The sequence below is a fragment of the Charadrius vociferus genome, unplaced genomic scaffold, assembly GCF_000708025.1.
Source record: "Charadrius vociferus isolate BGI_N301 unplaced genomic scaffold, ASM70802v2 scaffold220, whole genome shotgun sequence".
Classification (NCBI taxonomy): Eukaryota; Metazoa; Chordata; class Aves; order Charadriiformes; family Charadriidae; genus Charadrius; species Charadrius vociferus.
Window position 1 is genome coordinate 1,407,773 of NW_009646506.1, and position 22,985 is coordinate 1,430,757.

Genomic DNA, 22,985 nt, shown 5'->3' on the forward strand with positions numbered 1-22,985 from the left:
TCTCCTCCTGGCTTTCCTGGGCTCCACCTCTTCAGGTGAGAGAAGAACTTCTTGGTTTCCAAAATCGCACCACCAGCCTCCTATTTAAAGACTCTACATACTTATTTGTTGCCTGTGAATTTGCAGGGAGGGTACACCAAGCCGATGTCTTACCCTGAGCACTCAGCATCCTAAACAGACTGTTTGCCATCCCCTCCATTCTGTCACACAGCCAGGTAGCATTGCTGGCTGCTGTATGGGGGACTTGGTGCTCTGCCTTTTTTCCATGCCTTTTTGCCCGTCTGATACTGACTTAATTGATCAGTTACTGGTGCCTGTGTTCTCCTGAACACAGGAGACATCTTTTTTTAGGCCCTTGTGTTGGTCTGTCTTTCACTAGTGTGCAGCAGAGAAGGGGTAAGCCAAATTTAATAATTCATGTATTTGTTAATATGTTGTTTGGGAAACATTAATTATTTGGGAATTATTGATATTTGACAATTACTGATAGGTACTGTTTTTAAGAATTCCCTTTTTTTAAAACTGGAAAAATCACATTAAACTGGGAAAAAATGTGATTTTAAAATTTATTACCTTTTCACCTAACTGGCAAGAGATGAAATTGTATTTCCGCGTCACTGTGAAGCATATTGTCCAGTGAACCCCATCAAATTCACTATTTGAATAAAAATTTAGTCATTATTTTAAAACACACATTAAAACTATGATTCTGGCTTAGGAAGAAATTCATATAGCTCATACCATGCTGGTTTACTGTGATTGATACTAGTTAATGTTCAACCCAATGAAAATGCCTTCATGCCCCCTGCTTTGGGCTTCTCTAGGGACACGGTAGGTTTGATATCTTCTGTAAAATTCAGAGAAGCCCTGCAGGCAGACAGCAGTGAGTATGTGCTGCACAGCCTGGTCAAGCTCCCTTCCCCAGCTGGAACCACTGGTGCATAAGGCACAGCTCGCATTTTTCAGCCTCTTGCCACTCGGAGGAGAGGGAGGTAGTCCAGCAATTCCCATTACTAGCTTGGCCTCAGTCAAGCCACTCAGCTGCACGGAACTTTATGCTAATCAAATTGTACTGTAGTGCAGTAAGCCAAAAAAATGGTGGAAAGTAGACAAAGATGGTCCTTTGGGACCTAGGAAGATTTTATGAATGGAGTTGCACTTGGTGGAGTGTATTAGTTAACCAGAAGGCAAAAAACTCCAATGAACCAAACTAATGTAGTTCTTTAAGAAAGTTCTGCCATGTACTTGCTGGAGTATTCCTGTAATTGCATAAACATGATATCTGGAGATCGGGGGTCCAAAAAATCTGGATGCAGATTTACTTTCTATAGTGGTGATGCATATAGTAGCTGAATTTAAAGTTAAGATAGCTTTATTTAATATCCATTATGATCACAAGTGTTTATTACATGCTCATGTGGAAAAAAAAAAGACAAATTCCTATCATGCAGATTTTTTTTTGTAGCAAACCAGATTTTGGAACACTTCAAGAACTTTGAATTTCTTTCAACTTTTGATGGACAAATGAGATAAATTTTAAGGTATGATGGTAGTGGCTTCATCCATGGTAGTTTATATTTGAACAGGCTTTCTATAGTTTCTTTATGTGTATTATGCTATTAAAATAATTGAAATTGGAATGACTGAAATGTAAATTATGTCTGAAATATAATTATATTAATATGGGGGCCTGATGACACTCATCTCACCAAATTAGTAACATAAGATCAAATGGTTTCCAGTCGTAGAAAATTTTACAGGTTTCTTTAAAAGGCAGATTGCTTAAAGCATTACTCATTTTTAATGTGAAAATGATTGATCCTAATTACTGTCCATGGTGTGTTTCACTTCGTGATTCATAATGTAATTTAGAGATAGGATTCTATAGCAATTACTTAACCGGGAGACAAATCAAATGGGGAAAAGTTATTGAATCCTTACTTCCTACCTCTCAGCCATTTCTTAAGCCAGTGTGTTTAAAACCAACAGTCTGTCTTCAGCTCACGGAGATTGGGTGGATGCTGTAAATCTTACACAAGGATTATTATAAACATTTTGTTAATTACCTTTATAACTCATCTAACTACAATTTGCTAATTGCAGGATACTCTGTTAGTTCTATTGACATCAATGCTGAAACTCTTAATTGTATTTTTTAGTGTAATGGTGGGGTTTTAGATACACCTGTCCTTAATTGTCAGTTTGTATTTGTTTTTTTTTTCCTGAGAAATACTAGTGGAGTCTGGTCCCTCTATCCCAGAGTGTTTTCTATGCCGTTATGTATGAAGCTTTTTGACACTGGGAGAAGTATGAAGTTTTAGTTGCATGCACATGTTGAGGCACTTACTGTAAATAGAGTGCCAGGAAGAGGGGAATATAGAATCATACCATATAGTCACTGTCTTATGGTAGTGCATGCATCCATTTGCAAACCTTCCAAACTTTACCTACGTTAAAAAGTTGAGATGCATTGCAGATAGGTAGCCCACAAATTATGGAGGAGTCATGCGAGAATGCTTGCGCAAAGAATAGCCCGGAGCCTTGCTGAGCTGTATAGAGACTTCATTTTCTTCAGAAGTGTCCTGAGGAAGAAGTACAAATTCTTACACATTGCTTCTTTTGAAAAGTCTGTGGTTGGTTATTTCAAGTAGGCTGCTAAAATAAAAGCAAGTCCCTAACAGGGTTGTCTCTACATAGATAATTCTCTTTATTGATAACACTCACAAAACATCCGCTTTTGACTCATGAACCATTTCATAAAGATGCTTCCTTTTAAAATCAAAATATAAGTAACAGCAGTGATCAAGCTACTTTTCACTTAAATTTTCAGATTTTTTTAAAAAAACATACCTGGCAAATCAACTAGCAGAATCACAAACAGGAATAAATACATCCAAGCAAAAGGTTACACACTCTGTCAGTTTTATCTGTGTTTGATAACTTTAATGTTTTGAAATACATTAAGCGAATGCTTTTGTGTTACTTGACAGATTGCTGGTAGCTAGTTTTTACTCCCCAACGTAAGGAGTAAGATTTTGATTACTATAGTGTAGCTTATAGCAATATCTTAATCAGAGCACAGAGTCTTCCAGTGTTTTTCCTCGTCATCTGAAGAAGCAAGTTATAAAAGAATAGATTTTCATTTTCGTAATTGAAAATACCACAAAATAAACTTTCAAACATGAACGGCCAGATGATTAACTCTTTGCCTCGGGTTAAAAAAGATAATAAAGGCAGGGAATGAGGGGGTGGCTTGGCAATGCTGTGTTACGAAGACTGATTTTTCTAAGTTTAGTTGTTCTGTGCCTTGGGTTTAGTTTCTGTTTCAACACTTACTTGCAGTCTGTCTGATCGGAAGTTAGTAAGAGCATCTGTATGCCAGCTGTGCAGTGGTATCGGGTTACCACATGCTTCGGGATTTTGAATACAGATAGGAAACAATTTGCTGTTTGCATTTAAAATAAAAATTAGAGTTTTGTAACTTGTAGTCAGGGCTGATCACATAATCACATAAAAAATTGAACGGAAAGGGAAGCATTGATGTTTTGCCCAGAACACTGTTCAGCTTTTGTAGGCAAGTTCAGTCTGTTGGCAGAGCAAGTCTGTAGTGCTTATTACCAAAGTAGTGCTCAATATCCAGACCTACAAGATGAGATCTTGTCGCTTCTGATTTCAGTAGATATTTTGCTGTTTAGTTTCAAGGGGCCTTAATTCCCTTCTTTCTGGCACAATTTTGTGTAGTAATTCAAGAGAGCTAATATATTCAGTAAAAGTTGGCAGTTACCTCTGTCAGTGAGAAAACAGATTTAAAAAACACTTGGGGGTTGATCCCCCTGTTCTCCTGACTTTAAATAAGAGACAAGATCAGACATAAAGTCTTAGGAGCTAATAAAGATTGCTATTTAAAGGCTTCCCACACTGATCCCCAACTTTAAATAGCTGCTTGTTAATTATACAGATAGCAGTGTGACCTGCCAAAACGTACCAATTATCTAAGCCTCACAGATATGGAGCATCGTGTAAAACTCCCTCAGGAGTTCTGGGGAGTGTTGTAGCAGTCCAAGGAAATTCTCACAAAGTGAAATCTTTGAATCACAAAGTCTATTTACATACAAAATTTTGAGGGAGCCTGAGTCTAGGAGAAGGCTTGTTTACTGTCCCTAAAGTTTCCCAAGCTAGAGGAATACTTAATTCAAAGCATGACACTTGGGTGTTATTCTGCATCTCCAGAGAAATTTGAAGTACTTTGAGCATAAGTTCAGTATCTTTTATGTACAGCAATGACATCAGAAGGTGCTTTAGGTCTGTCTGATATACCCCACTAGAGTTGCTGGGAGGCCAAATGTTTTGACTTTTGATTCTGTTCTGCCCCGGTACACATACAGAACCTCCTGAGTGGTTTCAAAAAGCCTTTTTTTTGTTGTTTGTTTGGTTTTTATCCAAAAGATGACTGATTCCCATTTGAAAGTATCAAACTTTTTTGTTTTGCGCTTTTCGTCCTTCTCCCAGCTGAAATGACCAGGTGGTTCTGGGCCTCAGCATTCTCACTGGTAACGTTTTATTGAAATCAAAGAGTCTCTAAAAAAATTTGGCTCTGTTGAAAAAAAATATCTTTAGACTTAAAGTGTATACAAGGAGGAATGTTCAGACCTGTTTTACCTAGTAATGGGTTTTAATCTCTTTCAAAAAGAAGCCTTTAAGGAAAGATTTCTTGTTTGTGGTGGGTATTGTATTTGCCTGAAAATTTTTCACTGAAGCTGAGGATAAACTTTGACGAGAGATGCTGGAAACATGGACATGTTTTTCCACAGCAGACCAGGTGGCTTTTCGTGATCATCAAAACCACAGAATTAACTTCCCTTGCTCTCCTGTGGAGCATCTGAGCAATGTTTTAGAGAAATCTGTAAAGGAGTACATCAACCTTGGCCCAATTTGATAGAAAGAAAAATCTCATTGGGCAGAAAAAAATTATATGCTTTAACCGTTTGGAAAGGTAGGATTTTTGGGGCTGCCAACAATGCACTCTTTGCTCTCAGGAATGGCTATTATTAGACACATCAGATGAGTTTTGTCCATGAGTATTTTTCTCCCATTGATAATTCTGATTAGCTATAATTGGCATATGTTCCTGTATTTTCAGTTAGTGTTCTGCACAGTTGTTATTCAAGTACATGGTGTAAGTAAGATCTTGATTTGTGGTGACCCCCCCCCAGCTCTGGTAACTACAGTGGCTTCAGATTTCAACAGCTCTCCTTACGCTGTGTTTAGCAGTACATAAGTGGCCTGACTGATTCCCTTTATGATTGCCAAACCAGCAAAGGTGAAAGAGGATCCAAAACTGTATACCTGCAAGCTGCTTGTTTTCATTAACTGAAGAATGTTTTTGTGGAATATTTCTGCCAAACATGAGCCAAAGTAATTAAAGGCTAGAAAGAGAGGAAGGGGTAAAAGGTTTTAACAATAATTATCACTGCCTGGTGAAAGTATACATGTCCCTGTGCCATTCTGTTTGTTTGAGGGTGTTCTCCTCCAGTCTTAAAAGCATAATGTCTGTTTCTTTTTGGGAGATTGTTAATATCATTGTATCATTCATGTCATTATATTTATGTAATTTATATAGTTGAATAGTTTTCTGTCATAAACCATGAGGTGCTATGTGATTTCACCTATGTATGGATTATTACAACCCAAACTTGAGTTTTATGTAACTTAAACATCTGTTTTGCTCTGTAGTTGATACTCCAGATCCCTATGTGGAGCTGTTCATCCCATCTGCCCCTGATTGCAGGAAGAGAACGAAACATTTCAATAATGATGTGAATCCTGTGTGGAACGAGACATTTGAATTCATTTTGGACCCCAATCAAGAGAATGTTCTTGAGGTAAATCACAGAATCATAGAATGGTTGGAGTTGGAAAGGACCTTAAAGATCATCTAGTTCCAACCCTGCTGCCATGGGCAGGGATACCTTCCACTAGACCAGGTTGCTCAAAGCCCCATCCAGCCTGGCCTTGAACACTTCCAGGGATGGGGCAGTCACAACTTCTCTGGGCAACCTGTGTCAGTGTCTCATCACGCTGACAGTAAAGAATTTCTTCCTAATATCTAATTGAAATCTACCCTCTTTCAGTTTAAAACAATTACCCCTTGTCCTATCACTATACTCCCTGATAAACAGTCCCTCCCCATCTTTCCTGGAGGCCCCCTTTATGTACTGGAAGGTCGCTTTAATGTCTCCCTGGAGCCTTCTCTTCTCCAGAGAATCACATGGCTGAGCTGCATCTGGGAAAATGGAAGTTGTACCATATCTGGAAGGTTAAAATAACAGTAGCTTGTATGTCTATGACATCCATTGTCTCAAGATTACCACATTTTTTAAACTTTAAAGGCTGGGTTTTGCCTTTAGGTGTGCTGCTACGCAAGAGTTGTATAAATTGTATTATTCACAGAGTAGCCTCGAGACTCATTACAAGATATGCCTCTGAGTCATCTCTCGGACTGCTCCTGAGGACTAGTAGCTTACTATTCTTCACATCAGCCATAAATTATTATCTCCCTGCTTCCTACACTGATTCAACTATTATGGGCCATGAATAGGTGGGGGTAAAGTCAAGTCTCTGCCCATTTATTGCTTCTCCCTGAGGGGACACAAAGCAGAAGCATGGTTCTGTCTCCTCTATGCCTGGAGCCAAGGGCTGAGTAGCCGACCTAGTGATGTTTTCGGTACTCTTATTCCATGTGCAGGCTTGTTAACTAAGCCACCATTAAGTCAGTATGTTAAGCCTTTCCAGTTTGTGTACAAAAGGTGAGTGTTAAGTTTAACTATTTTATAAGTGGGTGTCGTGGTTTAGGCCAAATAGGCTACTGGGGACGTGGGGGACCCCAGATGGGACCAACAGATGCTCCGCTCTACCCCTCTTCAAAGAGAGAGGCAGAGGAAAGAAAAAGAGATTTATGAGTTTAGAAGGAACTAAACTACTTTAATGAAATATTAATAATAAAATAAAAGGAAATAATGAAATATATGCAAAACCATATCAAGCTCCCAAGATGACAATCTCGTCACTGGCTGGCACTGGGGCAGTCCCAGACTGGACTTAGTGACGGACGGGAGCTGGATTCTGGATCTGCATTCAGGATCGGGGTCAAAGCCAGATGAACAGAGTCCTCCTCAGACATCGGTCATTGAAGAAAGAGAGAGAGAGAGCTGACCCTTTGATCCCTCAGCTTTTATACTGATCATGAGGCAGATGGGATGGAATACCCTGTTGGTCAGTTTTGGGTCACCTGTCCTGTCCGCTCCTCCCCACATGTAGGACCTCTATATGCTTTACTGCTTCTGACCCTCCAACAGGGCAAGTAACAAAGTTGGTTGGCCTTGGGTGTTATAGCAATAGGTATAAGCAAGAGCCTCTCTGCATACCATGCCTGGGCATCAGCTATAAACATTGGTCTTATCACCCTGAGAGAGTGAACATTGTCTGCACAGTATGCTGTTAATTTCAGTAGTTAGAAGAGGCCCAGCTAAGAAGCAAAGTCACTGAACAAAATTGGTCCTGTTTTACCTCAAACCAGGACAGTGGGCATGACAAGCATTTAAGGTTATCTATAGTCCTTTGTTAGCTTGGTTCTTTGTAGGGGATGGCCCTAACACGTGAAGTTTTCTGACCCAAGCTTGCACAGTTTCAGTCTAAATTTGCCAACAGGGACAGAGGCTAAAGCTTTTTATTGAGCTAGTAACTGTAGTCTCTTGGGGCTAAACTGTTCAAGATCTGAAAAGTAAATTGTGCTTCCTGCAAGGCTCCCTGTGTTCCTAGGGAGAGGGGCAGGTTCTACAGTTCAGGGAGGAAGAATCCCATGATCAGCTCAATGGAGCATAAAGAACTACCATATGCAACATGCACAAGAGACAGCAGTACTAGGGAATCACAATGACTTCACTACAGCTTTGCAGAAAGCAGATTACCCAAAATAGCTTCCACCAGCTGGTCAGGTGCAATAGTCACCTGAGTTGATTCTTACTAACTGTTTTGGTCGTAGACATGCAGATTGGCTACATGAAACTTTAGAAAAGTTTGAAATCTCTAACTTAGTTCTTGCTTTCTAATAGCAAGTCAGGCAAATAGGCATCAGGAGTTAGAAAGAGGAATGGAGTGATTCTGGCTTTGTGAGAGGGTATTTGTGGAAAAAGGAAGTAGTAAAGAACTTGGGTTCATCAACCTGCCTTTGTTGCGGTATGGGAAATAATTGTTTCAATTTTGCCTGATGCAATCTGTGTGGATTCTAACAGAAGTCCTGGGGCACAGAGTTTTACCTGTCTCTTTGCAGATCCTGTGCTCTTCGGAAGATTTTCAGGAGCTACAGCTGGCTAAATAATTGATGTGATCTATAGTAGCTCTCATGATCTTCAAAAGATGAGCGGAATGGTAAACTGAGGAATAGCAAATAGTAGTTAAATTATAGTCCCTTGGTTTTACTGGCATTCTATAAAGACTGGGTCAGATTCTGCTTGTAGTTACACTTAGGCATTACCTAGTAATGTATGAATTTGTGGAGTACAAAATTTGGTTCAAGGATTGTTAAAGGATAAATTATTAAAATCACAAACAGCAGCAGTGAATGGCTTACCTGCTCCCTTCCTGGGAACAGTACCACCTCTTATACTCTGTGTCTTTATATGCACTCTGATGTGAAGAAGTTGAGATGCTGGCAAGCCATTGATTTCTTACCGTTACGTGATCTCAGATATTTTTGACCATGTGGAAGCCTGGGTCATTCACTTCCTTCTGTGGTAACAAAGCGATTAGCTCATTTCCCACCAGGGTGAGAACCCCCAGTTACTAAAACATATTTTGTAATTTGGCTAACATTTTGTAAGGTGTTTCTCAGTTTTTAGCATGGTTTTATGCAGTCATTATAAAGTACAGGATTTTATGAGCTGGCATGCTGGTAATTTGCAGCACAGCATGGCCACAACATACTACCAGGTTCTGCAAGTCTCTATCTCCTGTAACAGAACACAACAAGATTGATTATAAGTAGAATTTGGAAATGTATCTCCACAATAAGCAAAGGCTGTTGCTGGTTTCTGAGACACATGCTATAAAATTTCATGAAAATTGCCTGCAAAGAACCTGTGATACCATGCAATAATGGTTAATTGTGGACCTGGTTGATATATATGTATTTGCATACACACATATGTGTTGTTCACGGTAAACATTCTCATCACCATGAAAGGTATAGTCTTTAGGTTAAAACTGATGTTTGTATTCTGACATTGTTGCACACATGCACACAGTGCCCGGCAGAGCCTTTGGATTCTGCATGGAGTGCAGTGTCAGAATTCAAATCTATGAAACTACCTCCCCACCCAAAAGCTCTCTGTGGAATCCCAAGATCACACAGACTCCACAGTCCTCTTGACTCCTCAGATTATTTTAGTCTAAATCTTTAACTCTATCTCCAGTGCAGTTTTCCTTCTGAAGTGTAAGAAGCTCTCCAAAATCCCATTAAGAAGTTTTTGCTATTGCTATTGGTTTTAAAAAACAGCCCTCAGAGATTACAGCAATGGGCATAAAGTTCTTCAAGGAAACAGAAGAACGTAGATACCATTAAAATAATGAGTTATGTCCTAAAATACAGTTCATCATTTCAAAGGGTTGCATGTGGCACAGGATGAAGAAGATTCTTTATAGCTGAGAAGAGGCTGAACCCAGATGTAGCAACTATTTATTCAAGTGATTGTATCTTGATTCTATTTGTTTTATGCAAAAAACCCAAGTCCAAGTATATATATATATATATATATAGTCCAAGGCACAAGCATACGATATTTTAAAAGATACAGTTCCACAAAGTGGAAAAATACCGTAAGCCAAATAAGTTTGGAGTAATAATTGAATAGAAACCATGCAAGTGGTAATTTGAAATTCTTTCTGAATATCTTACTTGAGAACTTGGAAGGCTGCCACTGAGAAAAAAAGACCGCTTGATGTAGACATTCATGGATTAGAGCAAAAGCATTGAACAGTGTTCTGCGGTATCCGCATACGTCTTTGGATAGTATCACATTTTGAAAAAGTGTATGCTCTGACATGGAGAATATGAGAAGAGACTTGAAGATCTGGCTGGATACAGAGAAAAGCTATGTGTAATTTGGAATGCTGCACGTTTTGCCAAATCATTGCTATAAAAATCTTGGTCTGTAAATACAGGACTAGGATGTATGCATTCTATCTTGATGGAAAAGTTGCTGCATGTTTTTTGGCATATCACATTTAAAACTATGTAAGTGTGGACGCCAGGTGCCCGCTAAGCCACTCTGTCACTCCCCCTCCTCAGCTGGACAGGGGGAGAGAAAATATAATGAAAGGCTCGTGGATAAGATAAGGACAGACGGATCACTCCGCAATTACCGTCATGGGTAAAACAGACTCGACTCGGGGAAATTAATTTAATTTAATGCTAATTAGAAGTCAGAGTAGGGTAATAAGAAATAAAAACCAAATCTTAAACCACCTTTCCCCAACCCCTCCCTTTTTCCCGGGCTCAACTTCTCTCCCAATTTCTTTACCTCCTCCCTTGCAGCGGCGCAGGGGGATGGGGAATGGGGGTTGCGGTCAGTTCATCACACATTGTTTCTGCCGCTCCTTCCTCCTCAGGGAGAGGACTCCTCACACTCTTCCCCTGCTCCAGCATGGGGTTCCTCCCACAGGAGACAGTTCTCCACAAACTTCTCCAGCATGCGTCCCTTCCACGGGGTGCAGTCTTTCAGGAACAGTGTGGGTCTCCTGTAGGGTCACAAGTCCTGCCAGTGAACCTGCTCCAGTGTGGGCTCCTCTCTCCACAGGGCCACAGGTCCTGCCAGGACCCTGCTCCAGCGTGGGCTTCCCACAGGGTCACAGCCTCCTTTGGGGCATCCACCTGCTCTGGCATGGGGTCCTCCATGGGCTGCAGGTGGAGATCTACTCCACTGTGGACCTCCATGGGCTGCAGGGGGACAGCCTGCCTCACCATGGTCTCCAACACGGGCTGTGGGGGATTTTCTGTTCCAGCGGCTGGAGCTCATCCTCCCCCTCCTTCTTCACTGACCTTGGTGTCTGCAGAGTTGTTTCACTCACTCTTCCCTCCTGATTGCTGTTGCACAGTGTTTTTTTTTCCCTTTCTTAAATATGCTACCACAGAGGTGTCACCACCATCACTGAAGGGCTCGGCCTTGGCCAGTGGCGAGTCCATCTTGGAGCCAGCTGGCATTGGCTGTATTGGGCGTAGGGGAAGCTTTTAGCAGCTTCTCACAGAAGCCACCTCTGTAGTCCCTCCGCTACCAAAACCTTGCCACACAAACCCGATACAATAAGTTTATCCATAGAGAAGTTTTACTAACTGGAAATTGGAAGTAATTGTGTATTTTATATGTATAATTTGAAGTTATTATATCTGCTTAGAAAGATGGTGAGAATTACTGACAGAAAGGTGCTTGGATAAAAAAAGCTTTTGTAAATGATACTGTTGTACTCATGCAATTGAATGCCTTGAAGGTGCCACCTACACTATACATGAGCTTATCCTGTTTTAAAAGAACATGTCTGTTGGCATTGGGCATTCACTGGGTTGGGTTAGGTCTATCCCTTTTCCATATTTTTTTTTTTTACTTTAGGCATAGACTGTATGGAATTAAAATGGGATTTATCAAAGTAGAATTGAATACCTGTGTATCTTTTCTAGGTTACTTTGATGGATGCCAACTACGTTATGGATGAGACTCTTGGCACATCCACATTTCCTATATCTTCGCTGAAATTGGGAGAGAAGAAGGAGGTCCAGTTAACTTTCAATGATGTAAGTTGCAACATTCATAGCTATGCCTTTGTTGGTGCAGGTTTGAACATGATGGAAAGTTCTTAAAAGAGCACCTGAACTGAGAGACCTAAACTAGACCAGGGCATACCACCTTTCAGTCCTTTATCAGGTGTCTGAATTTTATCTGTGCCACATTCTGGTTAGATAAAGCTTCTTCACAAATCAATAGAGGATGGTGCTTATAAGGGCTAAGCGATGTATCCTAAGGACTCTCACTGAGTCTGATGTTACCCAAGTATTCCCTCAGTCATTTGTTGAAGCATAAGAAAAGCATTTGGCCTGGTCTTGATACTCCTCAGAAGTATGTGTTCCTAGATGAAACGAAATCCAAGACTCTTTCTGATCCTGTTGGTCTACCTCAGTACTATGTATGTATGTGCTTTTTTAATATAGAACTCTTTTGAATACAAAAAGGGATTAAAATAGATCATGGAGGGTGTAGGGGTGGCAGCCTTTCAGTCAGGAAACAGCTGAATATTTGGGGGCATGGGAAGGGGTATCTCAGGTGAGGATTGTTCTCTGCATACCCTGTTCTGAAGCTCATTTTCTAAGTACTTGCTGTTGTCCATGGTTAAACACAGTGCTGACCTAAAGGCACTGTATTTGTCTTCTTACAGTCCTGCTGAGAGGAAAAACATTCAGTGCCACTGAATGCCTTACTGTCTTTTCTGAGAGAATTCTCTTTAAAAATCTAGTTTCAAACTTTCACTTGCTAAACCAGTTTCTGCACCACTTGATTCAATTTAGTTTAATGGTCTTTGTTAGCATGAGAGGATATGTAGAGTTTGCTGGTCAGTGTATTACCTCTACTACTGATGCCTGTGGCTTCCGCAAAGCTAACAGAAATTCTTTTATTATTATGTTTCATTTTCAGGCAATGGCTTGTTGTAACACAGCCCTAGTAAACATGCAATAATGCATTAATTCTTTATTCTCTTGAAACATGTATACAAAACAGATGGAGTCAGTTTAACAGGGATTGTCTGCCTGCATGGTAACTCCTGGAAATTGTTGTTAAATCTGTGTGTAACTGAGCTCATTCTGCATATATTAAAATGTCGTCATTTATTGCAGTAACATATCACAGGCTATTCTGAACATAATTCAGTACTTGAAGTTACTATATTCATCACATCTGGTTATCTTTATACGTATATATATTGTATGCATATACTATATGCGTTTCTGTTTTGGGCTATGGTTTATTATATGATGAGAGGTCTTGATTTGTGGCTGCGCTGCTGTTTTCCATGTGATATAACTTTAAAAGTGTGGTTACAGCAAATAATTGGTTAAGGTCTATTTATTGGAAATTGGAGAGTTTCATATGTAAGATTTACTGTTTAATTAGGCACCGCCTTAGGGCAGTTGGAATTTTGATACCATCCTTTTTTTCCTTTTTTTTTTAAAGTTACTGCATTTTTTGAAGTTTCTGCATACTTATTTCACTAAGTGCTTCAGTAACTCTTGGACTTCCAGAGGGTGGGCTGATTGCAGATGCCTGGTTCTGCCAGGCACGAGGTGAGGTAGTGAGAAAGAGCTGATGAATAATTTTTGAAAACGCAGTTTACATAGCTCATGCCAATGATGTAAAGCCTTGCCATATAACATATATATTTTATCTTCTCCTCAGCACTCAGCAGCTTGGTAGAGAACATACGGGAAAAAATAAGTGAAAAAAGCCACATACACTCTGAAATTTATAAGCAAATGGTAATAGAACATTAAGTCAGGTTGAGCCCAATATAGACAATTTGTATACACAACGTGTATTCCTGAGATTTCTGTGGCAGTCTGTATAAGGTATAGAAAACAGCACGCTATTTCCCTGTTGGAACATTTCACTTGAAGGGTTTATTTAATACTGTGTGCGTACATTTTTTTCAACCATTGGATCACTGTGTGGTATCTGAAGTGCTTTCTACATTAGTAATATCAGGTGCTGGAATAATGTAATTACTACCCTGTCTTTGAAGTATTTCCGTAAATGACTCTCCACTCTGTTTCTTCATGTTCTCCCCTTGTTATTTCTTTGCCTTTTCTTTCTCCCACCACCCTGTTAATACACTACATAATTTACAATTCCAATTTCAGAGGGCAGGAGTGCAGTGCCAGGTATTACCTGGCCCGTTGGCAGGTACGCGAGATGTGGGAGGCCAGAGGCAGCTTTGCACTTCCATATCCTTAACTACTCTGTATAATGTCAAGAAAACATTAAGTCTGAGGTGTTCTAGGTCCGTTCCTAGTGATCACATACCACAAACGAGGAGGATAATCCATTTATAGCTAGAGGCAGAGTGAAACAAGACACCGTGTATGAGTCTGTTACACTTCTATAAGGCTGTACCAACGTGTCGGTGGCCATTACATATAAGAGAGCTTGGAGAGATGAAAATGCCTGTCCATTCTGTCTTAGTTCTAGTAACCTCTTACTCTTGGATTTTGCCCAAAATGCAATTGGTGCTTTAACCTTTGCTTTTGAACCTTTTGCCTGCAGGCAACTGCTTTAAGTGCTCTATGAAAGGCAGAGGAGACCAATCCATAAGTATATGGCTCAGGTAGTTCTATGTGGTCTGCAAGTGAAATCATTATGTAGTGACATCTATTAGTTTACTTGCATCTTTCAGAAACTTGTAAACAATCACTCTTTCTGATTGATAATTTGAGCATATTTAGCTGTGGAAAGACACTTGGTGTGGCTCTTGTGGAACACAAAGCAGTCATTCCCTTACAAGCCTTTGTTTCAGATACAAGTTGAGTATGTTTGCCCAGTGAACTGGGAAGCAAGTGGCAGACTGTGGCTGGCAGTAGAAACAAAGGATCGTAACTGTGTGAGGACAATTAGATCCCTTTAGGCCAAAGATGAATAGCACTGTCAAAAAGTGATTGTCAGTGGAAGCAAGGCAAAACAATGGGATCTGATGAATGAAAGTCAGGACCTAGCAGGACCTGGCAGCGTTTTCAAGTGTATTCAGTGCTAGTGGTGTATTTTGGAATCACATTGTGTGCTTTAAAGGAAAATGTTCCGTAGAAAAGAAACTCATTCATGTATTTCAGAATTGTCCTCTTTTCAAAAAAAAGTAATTTAAAGAAAAATTCTGACAGTAATAGTTTATGTCCCAGGTATGTTTGTGTTTTTTTCCCTCTGTAAGTAGTGTAACCATATTTAAATATTTCTTATTTAGGTCACAGAAATGACTTTGGAATTGTCTCTTGAAGTATGGTAAGTATCTCATATTTAAAAAGAAAAGGTGGAAAATGTGTTAGCAATAAAGGTATTTTTTATTTTACTCTGTTCGTTAGAATTTTCTTAAAAACATGACAGGTAGAGTGCAAAAAATCCTTATTTTAACATAGAAATACCAAGTACTGTAAAGTCAGGAGACTTTAAAATTGAGGATTATTTTCACATTGTAATTCTGTCATTGACTGAAACACCATTACTTGTACTAATAGGCACGCGCTTTCCAAATGTTTGCAGGAACAAAGCCATCATATATGAATTTCTCATCCTGGTTTATGTTAAGTGTTTTCCTTTTCAAGGGCTTTTTCTCTAATAAACTCATAGACATCAGCTTCAGCTGTTATCCTTATTATTTTACCTTCTCTGGTAACTTTCCATCTCACGTTAACTTTCAGCATATATGGATACTCATTACAAAGCTGCCCCTGAAATGTATTTGAATGTTAATACCATGCAGTACTGAAGTCAAAGGTGAAGATTGCGGTAGGGCCAGCATTTCATCATGTGTAAAGCTAAGCGTATGCTTCCCTTTTTTTTTTTCCTTATTTTTTTCTTCTCTCTAGATTCCTTTCTCTCTCTTTCTTAGCCTACCTAGGTGAAAGACCAAAAATCACCTTGAGGCATAATCAGAAAAGTATCTTTAAAGTCTAAAAATTAATTACTGAGAACAAGGCATTTAAAGAGTCTTTTTTTTGTCTGTAACTATAAATAGCAGTGCTGAGCACTGCAACTGTAAATTCAGTGTTCTTCCATAATGACTCTTGAGACTGACAAACATCCCCCAGGGATAATTTCTGCTCATTTTGTACCTGGTAGGGATGCATATGTGGGTGGTTCTTGAGACCACCCCTAAACATTCTAGGGCTTGGACATTACAAGTATTCTGTATCTCTGGCAGTAAATGAACAGAAGATGCTTGGCTCTGTGTTGCTACTCTTAGGCAGTAGGCATTGAAATATGTTAGACGAAAGAATCTGATCCGGTTCTGCTCAGTTGTTCTTGGGTGGCTGCGCAGACTTTGGTTTCTGTGTGGACCTGTTGTTCATGGTATCATATATATCTTCATGGAACATCGCTTCTAGGCAGTCTTTTTGCCCCTTTTTCTTAATCCCATTATTTTATTACATAAGAGATTTTTAAAAAATCTGAAGAATTATTATCTGTGCCTAAATGGATCCATTTCACAATTGTATGTTTTTCATAAAGGACTCATAAAAATGCTGCCTTGTAACCAGCACGTCAAAGTATGCACAAACATTTTTAGCTCATTCTCGTAAATACAGGAATTCAATGAGGCAGATACCAGGACAAATTTGTACACTCCTCCTCGCTCCTGTCTGCTAGAGGCAGTGCTACTGGGAGGTATTGTACTTCAAACACTTGGAATAACATACAGGCTCAGTGAGTTAACTATTCCAAATGAGGTGACAGTTCACATTGTTTATTGTGCCTTGATACCTGAAATGAGAAGTGGAAGCTGAAGTTGTAGCTTTTATTTAAGTCAGTATTGAGGTCGTTATGCAGCCCTATGTACATTTTTGATCTCACACAATATGGGAAAAAAAGCTAGAGAAAAGGCTTTTTCCTGTGGCCAGGCAGTACAATTTATTATGAGATCCATATAGTTTTTGTTTATGAGAGTGAATGGATACAGAGTCAAAATTATCCTCTCCTTCCTTAACATGAACCTCTAAATAAGAGTATATGTCGGTAGGAATGTATGAAAATTTTTCATTGCAGCTCTTTGTTCAGTGGATAAGCAGAGAATTCAAATTTCTAGACTGTAAATTTATACCTGTATGTGTGGTGAACTCACTTGCTATATTTTAATTTTTTTTTTTTAAGACCACATAATACACCACTAGAAGCTGCATATTTTGTGTTTGGTTTTCATTAGTATGTGAACAATGAGGTTTCTGTATCAAATGTCCATCTTAAAAAATGCAGCGTGCCGTTGTTCTTTGCGTCCATCACTCCATGAAATCAGCTGATGCACTTGTGTCACATGACTTATTTTATTTTATTTCTAAATAAAAAATTATTTTATTTTATTCATCCTATGTAAGTTAATGAGAAGTTTACTCTTACATTAATTTCCCTAGGTGATATTTTTAATTCTGTTTTGAATTATGTGTTTTATTAAAGCCTGTCTGTTTTGGAAAATAGCTTTTCAACTGATCTCCGGTTCAGCATGGCTCTGTGTGATGAGGAGAAGAAATTTCGGCAGCAGCGAAAAGATAATATCATGCACAGTATAAAATCATTTCTAGGAGAGGAAAACAGCAAGAACTTGACCACTTCCCGTGATGTAAGTTTGGAGAGTTCGCATCAAGATTAGTATCACCTTTGGATTCCTGCATTTGCCTCTCAAAGTAATGAATGAGAGATATGATGTAGAAGGGTTCCATGTAAAGCCAGATTGCAGAAACAAAAAAAAAATGCTTTTTCCTCTATGCACATACCATATTTAGTCTGGAGAATAATTTTTCTTGTGCTCTAAATTTATAGATTAAAGTTTAAGGAGACAAAATCCTGTGCTAAAATGAGGCTGCACTTAAGCAAGATATGCCAATTATGTGCAAAAGGACAATACTGTGTAAATGCCATTGTAGGATAGAAATCACAGTGTTTCATTTGCACTGGTATCTTAAACAGACTGCTGTACATTTTATCTGGTTCTTTATTGCTTTAATCCTTTGCAGGATGTACCTAGGTTAAAACTAGGCAAAGGAGATAAATCCATGCTTTTCATTTTGCTCTGATTCTGAATTCCATTCTTTGTTAAGGTGTTGGTTCTGAGCTGAGATCATCTGAAAAATGCCTAAAGGGCGTGTGAAATATCTGCTGCACAAGAAGTGTGCAGTGGCTCTGGGGCACGTGCCCAACTGCAGACTCTGCCCTTGCATGCTTGATATCCAGCCTGTGCTCTTAAAATGGCCTTGGCTCTGTGGCCTTCATGTCTAAAAGATTAGGCAGGAAATGAGCTGTTTTAACGTTACAGTCAGCTTAGAAATTATTTTCTTTCTTTCCTTTCTTCTTTTCCTTTAGCCCATTTTATAGGATTAGGTTTATGAAGTTTATTTCTTAGAGAATGTGATAAACAACAGCTTTCGTTGACTCGCTAATGCTCTGTACCAAGCTCACAGATCTAGATGGACTGATGGTGGTTTGGGTGACATCAAAGTGAGGAAGGTGCCAAACGATATTGTTCTTTTCAATGAATTCATAAAACACTGCATTATTTTGAGTTAATTAAGAATACACTTGGTATAGATCCACTTGTTTTGTCACAGCTTTTCAATCCTCCTCTTTCTTCCTTGCTTGTTCCCTCTTCTGGTCTGCTCCCAGAATTGTGACAGGATGTGTGTATGTGGGGAGTGTCAAACAATGAACAGAGTCGATGGATTGATTAATTCATTGATATCGATTCCTTTTGTGCATTTTTAGTATAAGCAGAATGTGACAATCTTTTGCAGAAACTGGAAGCAACACTGAAGAACTCCTTTTAAATGTCTGTGAAATTTTGAGCAGGTTGTAAATGTGTTATTGTTGTATACTTTTGAACTCTGTCTTGCATAATAAAATGTGTTTGTGTAGCTTTCGGAGGAAGATGAAAGAATTTGACAAGTATCATACATGTTTTATTTGTAGTGATATAATTGTGCATATTGTGAGGGAACATTTTCAAGGTTTCTTAGTTTTCAGTTCAGCTATTTTAATCTTAACACATGCAAATCTTATCAGAGTTGATATTTGTCAATGTAGCATTGGCCTGATCTTCTACAGCAGAATAATATCTTTCTCAGAAAGGATGTAGATATTCTGCCAAGATCCAGTTAGAACTGGAGTGATAGATACTCAGTGCCTGAAGTGTCAGTTCTATGCAGGTGGCATGTGTGCATGAATTATTGTAAACACTAGGTAAGATTTCATGTTCTTTTTGTCATCATCTTCCTTTGGTATCCCTCACTGTCTCAAATACTGAAATTTTATCAGTTAAATTGCATCTTCCAAGACAAGACAGTAATCTCTAGTTGTAGGCTTATCAGCCCTAGTAAGGACTGAGGTAATGTGATCCTCCCGTTTTTCATATGCCAAGTGTTTATTTCTAAGCTGACTTGTCAGAATTTTTAGCAGCTTCTAGCAATGTAAAAAAATTTTGTTCAAATTAAAATATAGTTTTGTCCTTCTAGCCTGTCATTTTTACTTTTATTGGTACAGATGGAAAATAGCAGGAGGATTTATGGATGTTTGTAGTCTTAACATGGCATCTGAAGTCGGGAGACACAATAAGTATTGTTAGCTGCCGATGTGTTTAATTTTAAACAAGTCACTTACTCAAAGTTCACCTAAGTTTCTTCATCTGTGAATAACAACACAGTTTTACTGATTATGTACAAAGGACTTCAGGTTCAGAATGCCTCAAAGTGTGGAGTGTTTCAGCCCCAGCCTGTGTGCATTGAGGAGCATGCATGCCTTGGTATCCTATCTTTTCTCCATTCTTTCTCAATCATGAGATGGCTTCTTGGTTCTTTTCACTTGTACTCTGCAACTACTGCCCCCCTGCCTCTGCCCTACTCATCTTAGAGAGCAACTTGTAAGATGGGTGTATGTAATTTCAAATTTTACCATTTCTTGCCCTTAAGCATATTGGAAACTGAATTGCAGCTAGAAAGCTGCTTTAACAAACCTACCTGATTGGAAATGTGCTTTAAATTCCTCTGCAAAGCAGGAAAGGACTCTTAATCTTCATCATCTGACTTATGCCTACAAGTCAACTTGTATTCCATTGGCTGTAATACGTGTAAATGTGCAGTAGATGCTTCTCTTCAGTTATTTTTTCATCATTTACAAGCTTTATTTTCTGTGGGAAGCTTACTTAAGCTGCTGCCTTCTGCTCTAGAGCTCCTTAGTTGACTTTCATTTCTGGAAATAAAGTAGTGGTTGCAGCTCATCATACTTTGCTTTGGGATCAAGTGGAAATGAAGATACACTATACATCCACCTACCTCTGGGTATACCCACCCTCCCCCAGTATAGGAATCTATGATTCCCAGAGTGCCTGTGGATTAAGTATACAGGAAGCGTTTGCAGTCAGGATCCTAGTGACTCTTCTCCACATTCTTTGTTGATCCTCCTCACGGATTTCTCTGCATTCTGAAGAAAACTCAAATTTTCCCTTGTGCTCATGCCACTTCACTGATGAATAGATTTGTTGAATAGTGGTGCTTTGGAAGTGTTCTCACATATTTTTTCCAGGCTTGCACCTGCAAACCACTGTCTTCATCCTGTTGGGATTTGCCTGTGTAGGTTAATTAGGTAGTGTTTGTAAAGAGCTTTCAAAGCCTAACGTACATTGTTAAATTTGTGATTAGTAATATGGCTCTTCTCTTCAAAGCAACTGCTCCGTTATTGGGGTGTTGGCTTAACAAAACAGGCATGTGCTAAATCTTTACCTTTGTTTTGTCATTTTTTGATAGATAGCTATCTCTGGAGGTGCATGATGCATGCTGATGCCAGTAAATACCTGTGGTTTCTATTACTAAAGCTTGACACTCATGAAGAAGATAATCAAATAATCTTACTGCATCAAGAATAAGCAGTTTTTGTGGAATGGAAGCCTTGAGAAATGTCTCGACTTACTTGGTCATTGTGCATGGTCGTTTCTGTGTGTGTTTTCAGTCCATGGGAGTTTCGAGGACTTAGAGTGTGGAGTCTGCAGAAAGAAACTGAACTCAGTAGTAACATGGTTCCTTTCCTTATAAATAATCCTGTCTATTGGCACCTGAAATTGCATTGCAGTGAAATTTTTGAGTGATTACCTGTTTGATCAGATACAGGCTTTCTGCACAACTGTGTAATTTTTTTTATACTTAGTAACAACCAAGAGGTTGTTACCTTATCACCATGGAACAGTGGAAAATTGTTCCAGGTTTCAGAAACTAGAAACCAGATGGGACCTTTTCTTAGTCTAAAACATTTGATGTTGGTAGCAAGAGAATTTTATTATTATTATTATTTACTTTTTTTGTTTTGTCTTCTTTCTAGATACTTGGGGAAACTATGCAGTGGAAGGAAACAGCTTTGAAGTCAGGGCTGGGAAGGCTGGGAAGTAAGAAGCAAAGAAGTATAAAATAAATCCCCTATAGATACATTTTCAATATAGTGTCACTTGTAACTAGGTCTGCTTTTGCTCACTTTGCTATCTCTTGGTAGCTGAGTAGGTGTACAGATGCACATAAATTCTCCTTACGTCTCCTGTAGTTTTTGCAAGGTAGTTGTAAATTTGAGACTGTCTTCATGCTATGTAGTAATATCAGATGTTTTTATTATAAAATGTGTTTTTAAACTCCCAGCCAAAATATTGTTCGTCTCTCTTCTGTTTCTGATTAGTAACTTTGCTTTTGGCTCTGTCACAAAGATATAATTTGGATTAAAGCTGGTGTTTGAATCACTTTAAAAATTTCTGTGGCCTTGTAACTAAATAGTTTATTTAATAACTAAATTTAATATCATCTCTATTTTTGATTATGGATAAGAAGGAAGAATTTCTAAAGAAATTCTGAGTATATTTACATATAGAAATCTTGCTACAAGTGGTGACTTCTTCAAATAAATTATAATTCTTCAGATACGAGGCAGTTAGAATTCTAAGTATCAGGGCATCATGGCAGCATCAACTTATTAACGCTGAGACCTGACATGGTTTATTCACCCAATTTGTAGACTTATTGGTTGTATTTTGAGGTCTGAAGCAGTGCCACAAATCTGTGTGAGTGAACTAAACTTGAAATTAATTAATGAGTTTCATTATTTCATCATTTCAGTAGACAGGACACTAAAGAGGGTCATAATGATAGTATTTGATTTTCACTATATATATATTTTTTACTATTTGACCTCAAGTATCAGAAAAATCAGGCACTGCCTTTCTGTGCCTGTAAGGAACCTAAAATGGAGGATTCTGCGCAGTGATAATATTGTGTACTATTAGCACAGTAGTAGTGAATAAAAAATATAACAGAGTCATAAAAATACTGTTTGGAAGGAACCTCTGGAGGTCAGCTAGTTCCAGTTGTCTCTGGAGGGAGTGCTATTGCCAACACTCAATTTACAGCCAACAGAGAAAATCAGGAGGATTCCACCTATCAAGTCCCAGAACAATCCCCTGTGAGGACCACAGCCAGATCTGGAGACTTCTGGTTTTTAGAGATAGCCTTACCCACTTCATCCCATTGTCAGCAGTCTGAATCTGACTGCCACAACATCCCTAGCATTACTTTCTGATATGACCCAGAAACTTCCAAAAGACATGTCCCTGGTTGCATTCTGATGTTCTGTGCAATCGAGGAGCTGCTTTCTTGTAGAGTACAGCGCCCTTGCACCCTTTTTCCCTGCCTGTCTTCCCAGCCTCCTCCTAGTTGTGTGCTAGGCATGGGTGCTGTCCCACCAAGTCTGTGGTATTCTGATTGTGTCATAGAACTGTGACTGCACTTGAACTTCCAGTTTTTCTTGTTTAGTGTCCAATCTCTGTGAATCAATACAGATACGTTTGAGGTGAGCCTCTGAACACCCTTCCTTCTGACCAAGAACATGGAGGTCTCACTACTAGCTTTCTTCCATGCATTCCTCCTGCATTTGCAACATTTGCACTCTTTGCTCAGTTAGGTCCCCATCATTGAAGTTAGTCTGAAATTTTCCTCATTAAATTAGCAGTTCTGTTCATGAAGGTGTACCTCACTCTGTTAGTCAGGTGGTTTCTTTATTTTCCTGTGGACCATATTCATCAGCAAGCAAGGCTTCCTGGTCAAGAAGCCAAGAGTTTCACTAGTGACAGCTGCACCTGATAGCATCTGCTTGGGCTATTCCTCTTCCAGA

At 39.0% G+C, this 22,985-nt stretch overlaps 1 protein-coding gene across 1 annotated transcript in view; it reads left to right on the forward strand.

Annotated features, from left to right (window-relative positions):
* Positions 1-22,985, forward strand: part of PLA2G4A (phospholipase A2, group IVA (cytosolic, calcium-dependent)) — a 91,174-nt gene that overhangs the window by 40,587 nt on the left and 27,602 nt on the right. Inside the window, exons 4-7 of the mRNA XM_009884461.1 lie at positions 5,734-5,882; positions 11,729-11,842; positions 15,049-15,086; positions 17,274-17,415. Of these exons, the coding sequence (XP_009882763.1) occupies positions 5,734-5,882; positions 11,729-11,842; positions 15,049-15,086; positions 17,274-17,415 (443 nt within the window). The remainder of the gene's footprint in view (positions 1-5,733; positions 5,883-11,728; positions 11,843-15,048; positions 15,087-17,273; positions 17,416-22,985) is intronic.